The sequence below is a fragment of the Parus major genome, unplaced genomic scaffold, assembly GCF_001522545.3.
Source record: "Parus major isolate Abel unplaced genomic scaffold, Parus_major1.1 Scaffold482, whole genome shotgun sequence".
NCBI classification, from domain to species: Eukaryota; Metazoa; Chordata; class Aves; order Passeriformes; family Paridae; genus Parus; species Parus major.
Genome location: NW_015379375.1, coordinates 11,143 through 19,038, shown reverse-complemented (window position 1 = coordinate 19,038; position 7,896 = coordinate 11,143). Strand labels below are relative to the sequence as shown.

Below are 7,896 nucleotides of genomic sequence, written 5' to 3'. Positions count from 1 at the left end.
CTCGCTGTCCCCGGAGACGCAGGTGCGCAGTGGGTGCAGCTCCGCAGTGTGTCCACACGATGTCCCCGTGGTGTCCCGCGTTGTCCTTGTGGTGTTCCCATGGTGTCCCCTCTGTCCCCAGAGGTGGGCCCACGGGGGATGCAGCTTTCAGGGGGGCAGGCACAAGGGGTGGCGCTGGCCCGGGCCCTGCTCAGGAACCCCCAAGTGCTGGTGCTGGATGAGCCCACGCGGGCACTCGACCCCATGACCCAGCGCCAGGTAGGTCACAGCCCTGTCCCTGTGTCCCATGGCCCTGTTCCCTGGGTCCCCTGGGTCCCCCAGTCCTCATGTCCCCCGTATGCCCTGTGTCCCCTGGATTACCATGTCCCCTGGGGTCTCTTAGGTCACCAAATTCCCTGGGTCCCTGCCCCTGGGTTCCTTTGGTCCCTGTGTATCCCCTAGGTGCCTTCCTTGTCCCCATGTTCTCTGAGTTCCCACTCCCCATGTCCTTTGGGTCCCCCATCCTTGTGTCCCCCCTGTGCCTCGTGTCCCCTGGGTCCCCACTCCCTAAGTGCCCTGTATCCCCTCTGTTCCCACTCCCTGTGTCCCCTTGGTTGCTGACCCCCATGTCCCCTGGGATCCCCTCTGCCCTGGGGTCCCCTGGGTCCCCTGGGCCATGAAATCCCCCAGGACCCTGCCCTGTGTCCCCTTGGTCCCAATGTCCCAACATACCCTAGGTCCCCACATCCTCACATCTGGGTCTTTGTCCCAATCCTAGAGTTCCCTTGATCCTGATGTCCTCTGGGTCCTCATGTCCCCACACCCCAGTCCCTCACTGTGCTCTCCACCCTGGGGTCCCCTGACACCCCCATGTCCCCGATCTCCACCGTGTTCCCCGTGTCCTCGTGTGTCCCCACAGGTGGAGCAGGAGCTGCTGTGTCCCGGCGCTCCTGGGGCAGGGGAGAGGCCGGCAGTGCTGCTGGTGACAGGGCGGGTGGCCCTGGCCCAACGGGCTCCGAGGGTGGCCCTGCTGGAGGGGGGACGGCTGCGGGAGCTGGGGACCCCCGGCGAGCTAAAGACCCTCCCGTGGGGGACAGCGGGGGACACTGGGGACACTGGGGATGGGGAGGGGGACGACTAGGGCTGGGAGGGAGACACCGGGGATGGAGACTGTGAGAACAGGGGTGAGGAGGGGCAGTGGAGACATGGGGACACCGTGGGGGAGAGGGTGACTTCGGGGCCAGGGCTGTGACAGTGACCGAAATGTGAAATCGATCGATAAATCTACAAATCTGTACATCAAGAAATCGATAAATCAAGCAATAAAGGCGTCGGGAGTGGGGCTGGGGCCGGGACCCCCCCCCGGCGGGGCCCCGCCGGGGGGGGGTCCCGGCCCCAGCCCCACTCCCGACGCCTTTATTGCTTGATTTATCGATTTCTTGATGTACAGATTTGTAGATTTATCGATCGATTTCACATTTCGGTCACTGTCACAGCCCTGGCCCCGAAGTCACCCTCTCCCCCACGGTGTCCCCATGTCTCCACTGCCCCTCCTCACCCCTGTTCTCACAGTCTCCATCCCCGGTGTCTCCCTCCCAGCCCTAGTCGTCCCCCTCCCCATCCCCAGTGTCCCCAGTGTCCCCCGCTGTCCCCCACGGGAGGGTCTTTAGCTCGCCGGGGGTCCCCAGCTCCCGCAGCCGTCCCCCCTCCAGCAGGGCCACCCTCGGAGCCCGTTGGGCCAGGGCCACCCGCCCTGTCACCAGCAGCACTGCCGGCCTCTCCCCTGCCCCAGGAGCGCCGGGACACAGCAGCTCCTGCTCCACCTGTGGGGACACACGAGGACACGGGGAACACGGTGGAGATCGGGGACATGGGGGTGTCAGGGGACCCCAGGGTGGAGAGCACAGTGAGGGACTGGGGTGTGGGGACATGAGGACCCAGAGGACATCAGGATCAAGGGAACTCTAGGATTGGGACAAAGACCCAGATGTGAGGATGTGGGGACCTAGGGTATGTTGGGACATTGGGACCAAGGGGACACAGGGCAGGGTCCTGGGGGATTTCATGGCCCAGGGGACCCAGGGGACCCCAGGGCAGAGGGGATCCCAGGGGACATGGGGGTCAGCAACCAAGGGGACACAGGGAGTGGGAACAGAGGGGATACAGGGCACTTAGGGAGTGGGGACCCAGGGGACACGAGGCACAGGGGGGACACAAGGATGGGGGACCCAAAGGACATGGGGAGTGGGAACTCAGAGAACATGGGGACAAGGAAGGCACCTAGGGGATACACAGGGACCAAAGGAACCCAGGGGCAGGGACCCAGGGAATTTGGTGACCTAAGAGACCCCAGGGGACATGGTAATCCAGGGGACACAGGGCATACGGGGGACATGAGGACTGGGGGACCCAGGGGACCCAGGGAACAGGGCCATGGGACACAGGGACAGGGCTGTGACCTACCTGGCGCTGGGTCATGGGGTCGAGTGCCCGCGTGGGCTCATCCAGCACCAGCACTTGGGGGTTCCTGAGCAGGGCCCGGGCCAGCGCCACCCCTTGTGCCTGCCCCCCTGAAAGCTGCATCCCCCGTGGGCCCACCTCTGGGGACAGAGGGGACATCATGGGAACACCACAAGGACAACGCGGGACACCACGGGGACATCGTGTGGACACACTGCGGAGCTGCACCCACTGCGCACCTGCGTCTCCGGGGACAGCGAGGGGACAAGGAGGAGGCAGAGGGGGGGATACCGAAGGGACACCGTGGGGAATTGGGAGCAAGCAGAGAATGGACAGCGAGGTGACAATGGGACACTGTGGTGACGGCATGGGGACACTGAGGGGACACCATGGAAACACGTTTGGGAGACGCTGGGGACATGCTAGGAAGCTAGACCCTCAGCACCCCCAGCTCTGGGGTGCACAGGGAGAACAGAGATGGGACAGTGAGGGGACAGTGAGGAAGCAGAGAGGACATGGAGGGGACAGCATGGGGAGACCCTGGGGGCACCTTGGGGACAATCAGGGAGCAGTGAGGGAACAGAAGGAATATAGTGGGGAGACCGTGGGGACATTATAGACACCTTGGGGATGGTGAGGTGACATGATGGGAACAGCAGGGGACACAATGGGGATACTATGGGAACATCATGGGGTCTCGATGGGGCCAAACTGAAGAGACCAAGGGGACACCTTGGACACATTACTGGGACACTTTGGGACATCTTTGGAACACACTGGGGACACTACAGGGGGAGCATGGGAACACTTGCTGTACCTGTGTCATAGCCATGTGGCAGCTGCTTGGCCCAAGTGTGCACCCCCACGCGCTGTGCCGCTGCCATCACCTGTGTCCCCTCCTTGTGGCCCCAGCCCAGAGTGATGTTGGCGCTGAGAGAGCGGGACAAGAGGGACAGGCGCTGCAGGACACCAGCAACCTGCGGGCACAGGGGACATGGGAGAACACAGGACCACACAGGGATTTGGCACAGGGGACAAGGAAGGGACAAGTGGAGACATGGGGTGGTGGCAGGGTCACGGTGAGGCTGGCTGATAACATAGGGATGGCTGGGAGGAACTGTTTGGAACACGAGTGACCTGGGGGCGGCAGTGAGGAGTGTTGAGGACACAGGGTGACGTGGTGGTCATGGCTGTTGGGACAATGGGTGACCTGGGGGTAGCCATGGTAAACCCACTGGTGACACAGGGGTGGAAGTGGGGACCCAGGTGACACAGAGGTGGAATTGGGGACACAGGGGGTGGCACTGAGGCACCCATCAGTGACCTTGGGTACTAGGGAGCCATTTGGGGCACAGGAGTGACCTGGGGGTAGCAGTGGGGACCTGTTGAGGACCAGGTGCAGACCCAGGGGTGGCTGTGAGGGACAAGAGGCTGCCCAGGGTGGCCATGGGAACACACTGGACAGGTTTGGTGACAGGGGGATGGCAGCAGGAGATGGATGGTGACCTAGTGGCGGCCCGGGGGTGGCCCGTGTGTGTCACCTGTTGTCGCAGAGCAGGCTCCGAGCTGGGGGTCAGGGGAATCCCGTTGAGCAGCACCGCTCCCCCCGCCAGGGGGCGCAGTCCCAGCGCCGCTGACACCAGCGAGCTCTTCCCGCCGCCAGGGGGCGCCAGCACGGCCACGACCTCCCCGGGGCGCAGTGACAGCGACACCCCCTGGTGGCAGGAACGGGAATCGCACCCGACGCCTCCCCGTGTCCCCAGCGTCCCTCCGTGGTCCCACTATCCCCCTGTGCCACCATGTCCTGTGTGCTCCTGTCCCATATCCCCCCCCAAAGCCCACGTTCCCCCATGTCCTCCCCGTGTCCCCAGTGTCCCTCCGTGGTCCCACTATCCCCCTGTGCCACCATCTCCCGTGTGCCCCTGTCCCATATCCCCCCCCAAAGCCCACGTTCCCCCATGTCCTCCCCATGTCCCCAGTGTCCCTCCACGGCCCCAATATCCCCCTGTGCCACCATCTCCCGTGTGCCCCTGTCCCATATCCCCCCCCAAAGCCCATGTTCCCCCATGTCCTCCCCATGTCCCCAGTGTCCCCTTGTCCTCCCATGTTCACAATACCCCCATGTCTCCCCATGCCCCTGTGTCACTCGGCACCTTGAGGACTGGCTCGGACCGCCCAGGGTACGACATCCAGACATCCTTGAGGCACAGGCCCTGAGTGCATGTGGTCTCATGACCCTGGGGGGTGACAGGTGACGGTGGCCCTGCGGGTGCCACCGTCCTGGTCTGCTCCAGCAGTTTCAGGAGTGTCTCAGAGGAGCCAACGGCCTTGGCCAGGATCGGGAAGTAGTGGAGCATACCCTGGGGACATGGGCACATTAGGGACACAGGGATGTGAGGAGGACACAAGGAGACATGAGGTGACATGGGGGAGCTATGGCATGGCCTGGAGACATGGGAGGACTTGGGGGACACAAGGGACATTGGGGTACAGGAGACAGTGGCACATGGGGGGTGATGGGGACATGGGGGGACATTGGGGACACGGCAAAGCCTGGGGATGCATGGAAGCACAGGGGAACCTGGGGATAGGGAGAGGCACAGCCAGGTGGAGAATGGGGACTGGGGGCATGGAGGGGACACAGCAGGGTTATGTTGGAGACTGGGGGGAAAAAACACGGCTGGGACAGACTGGGGACATGGGGGAATGGGCATGGGGACATGGATGGGGACACAGGGACACAGGGAGCTGGCAGGTGCACACTGGGACATAAGTGGGGGAACCTGGGGACACAGGAGATAGGGACAGGAACATGGCCAGGAGAACATGGGGACAACACTGGGAGGACACACTGGGGACATGTAGAGGACACACTCATCACCTTTGCAGCGCTGATGAAGTGCAGCTGGCACATGAGGATGGTGACCAGATCCCCAGGGGTGACAGTCCCTGCAGCAACCAAGTATTCCCCCAAGAGGAGCAGCACCAGCTTCAGGGCCAATGCAGGGAACTGGGGACACGGGGATACATGGACACAGGGTATTATCCCAGCCTCATGTTACGGCGTCCCTCAGCCCCAGGCCACCATGTTTCTTTGTCCCCTGGCCCTTTGCCACTGTGTCCCTGTTCCCCAGCCCCTGTCAACCCCTCCCATCCCTGTGTCCCCATGCCCCTGTCCCCATGTCTTCATCCCCCCTGCCACCACATCCAATGTGACTTCCTGCTGCCACATCCCTGTGTCCCCTATTCCAATGCCACCACATTCCCATGCCGCCCAGCCCCCTGCCACCACGTTCCCTTGCCCCCAGCCCTGTGCCAACACATCCCCCATTCCCACAGCACTGTTCCTCAGTTCCCAGTGCCCCCAGTATCCCCATGTCCCCATACCCCACTGGCCCAGGACCCAGCCGCATAGGCCAGCGCCTCTCTCTTCTCCAACTGATGTCCCTGGGCGAGGCGCTGCCGGACGCGCGTGGTGACACCGGCCTCGTGCCCGAAGGCCCGGATGGTCCCTATGGCCCCCAGTGACTCCAGGGCCAATGCAGTGGTGCCAGCCTGTGCCATCCGCACCTGCCGTGCCAGATCCTGGGGACACACGGGACAGGAGGTCACCCTGGGGTCACAGTGGAGACAAGGGGGGGCCACCATGGGAACACGGAGGGGCCACCTCAAGGATGGGGGGACATGGGGTGGATGGAGGGGGACAGGGGATCACCACAGGGTGATCATGGGGTCACAGAGGGAACAGGAGGGTTACACCGGGGTCAGCACAGGGTGACCATTGGGTCATTCGGGGACAGGGAAGGCCCCTCGGGATCACCATGGGGATGGGAGGTGGGGGAACAGGGAGGAAATAGGGGACAGGAGGAGGTGACAGTGGGCATGGGGAGGTGACAGCAGGCATAGGGAGGGGACAGGAAGGACTTGGAGTGAACTCAATCTGCAGGGAGGTTACAAGGGGTCCAGAGAGGAGACACTGGGGACAGGGAGGGGACACTGGGGGACAGGGAGGTGACAAGGCACACGGGGAGGTGACAAGGGCCTCTCACACCCCATGTCCTCTCAGTACCTGTTGGATGCACCCGACGGCGTGTGGCAGCAGCAGGAGGAGGGGCAGCGCCAGAAGGGTGAGCAGGCCCAGCACCGGGGACAGCCAGGCCACCATGGCTAGCAGTGACCCAGCCCGTGTCAACGCCCACAGCCCCGGCACCAGCACATCGGCCAACGCTGAGTGCGCCGCCTCAGAGTCCCCTGTCACCCGCTCGGCCACCGCGCCTGGAGTGTCCCCCAGGCTGCCCCCCGGCCCGGGCACGTCCCCGCGCAGCACTGCAGCCACCGCACCGCGCTGGAGCCGGTCCCGCGCCCGTGTCAGCGCCACAGCTGCCAGGCTGTCACAGGCCAGCTCGGTAATGGCACTGCGGGGACATCGGGGTCAGGGGGGCATAGGGTCACCGGCACCTCGCGGTGTCCCCGTGGCTCCCGTGTCACCCACCTGCTGAGCCCCAGCAGCACAAGGGGGCACACGGCCGCTGTTGCATCCTTCTGTGTCACTTGGTCGGTGACTTGTCCTGTGAAGTATGGGGCAGCCACTTCACCTGTGGGGACACAGCATTAGGGTGGGGGGTGCCAAATGCCCTGAAATAGGGTAGTGACCCCTGAACTGGGGGCTGAGGCCTGAAAATTTGATCCTGACCACTCCCCAAACTGGATGTTGAGTCCCAAAATTGGATCCTGATTCGCCAAACTGGGTGCTTGCTGCCTCTAAATGGGGTCCTGACCCACAAATTGGTTTCTGACCTCCCTTCAAATCAAATCTGTCCTCCCCCAAATTGGGTTCTGACCCCTCAAATTGGCCTTGCAACCCCCCATCGGGTCCTTCTCCCCGGTTACATCCAAATCCTCTAAATAGGATCCCGAAGCCCCTCAAAGGGGTCCTGCCCCCCGCAGGTCGGGGTCCCCCCCCTACCGAGGGCAGAAGCCGACATCAGCCCCCCCACCAGCATCCAGCGCCCGCGCTCGGGGCCCAGCAGGGCCAGGAGCCGGCGTGTGGGGGGAGACAGCATCCGGGCCAGGGGGGCCGGTGGGTCCTGGTGGGTCCTGGTGGGTCCTGGTGGGTCCTGCTGGGTCCTGGTGGGTCCTGCTGGGTCCAGCTGTGGTCCTGCTGGGTTCTGCTGGGTCCAGCTGTGGTCCTGGTCCTGCTCCCCGTTGGTCCCGGTTCTTTTCGCGGTTGGTCCCGGAGGGTCCCGGAGGGTCAGTGCGGGTGCCGGTACTGCTCCCAGTATGTCCCAGTCCGGACCTTCTGAGTCCCGGGGGTTCCCGGTGTGATTGATGCCGCTCCAATCTGACCCGGTCTCTTTCCCGCCGCAGCCGCCTTTTCCCGGAAAGCCGAGGGGAATCCCCGGAGTCCCGTCCCGACACATCCACGAATGACCGACTGTGATTGGTCAACGTAGAGGT

General features: G+C 63.8%; 2 protein-coding genes across 2 annotated transcripts; one reads left to right on the top strand and one right to left on the bottom strand.

The window, feature by feature from the left end:
* The first annotated feature begins 6 nt into the window (after window positions 1-6).
* On the top strand, window positions 7-1,145 carry LOC107199187 (antigen peptide transporter 1-like). Its single transcript, XM_015616526.2, has 2 exons — window positions 7-258; window positions 899-1,145. The coding sequence occupies exons 1-2, from the start codon at window positions 100-102 to the stop codon at window positions 1,118-1,120; spliced, it is 381 nt and encodes a 126-aa protein (XP_015472012.1). The 5' UTR covers window positions 7-99; the 3' UTR covers window positions 1,121-1,145.
* Window positions 1,146-1,555: 410 nt separating this feature from the next.
* LOC107199186 (antigen peptide transporter 1-like) lies at window positions 1,556-7,856 on the bottom strand. Its single transcript, XM_015616525.2, has 10 exons — window positions 7,406-7,856; window positions 6,932-7,034; window positions 6,509-6,854; window positions 5,827-6,024; window positions 5,321-5,449; window positions 4,593-4,799; window positions 3,981-4,154; window positions 3,257-3,416; window positions 2,443-2,579; window positions 1,556-1,802 (listed from the first exon to the last, which is right to left on the bottom strand). Exons 1-10 carry the CDS (start codon window positions 7,500-7,502, stop codon window positions 1,581-1,583), a joined length of 1,773 nt encoding a protein of 590 aa, XP_015472011.1. The 5' UTR covers window positions 7,503-7,856; the 3' UTR covers window positions 1,556-1,580.
* Between the last annotated feature and the right edge of the window lie 40 nt (window positions 7,857-7,896).

Excerpts from the sequence above, each read along its gene's own strand:
- LOC107199187 (XM_015616526.2), top strand. The coding sequence starts at position 100 with ATGGTGTCCCCTCTGTCCCCAGAGGTGGGCCCACGGGGGATGCAGCTT. Across the intron at positions 259-898 it reads ACCCCATGACCCAGCGCCAG|GTGGAGCAGGAGCTGCTGTG; the intron begins GTAGGTCACAGC and ends GTGTCCCCACAG.
- LOC107199186 (XM_015616525.2), bottom strand. The coding sequence starts at position 7,502 with ATGCTGTCTCCCCCCACACGCCGGCTCCTGGCCCTGCTGGGCCCCGAG. Across the intron at positions 6,855-6,931 it reads GTGCTGCTGGGGCTCAGCAG|TGCCATTACCGAGCTGGCCT; the intron begins GTGGGTGACACG and ends ATGTCCCCGCAG. Across the intron at positions 2,580-3,256 it reads GCCACATGGCTATGACACAG|AGGTGGGCCCACGGGGGATG; the intron begins GTACAGCAAGTG and ends CTCTGTCCCCAG.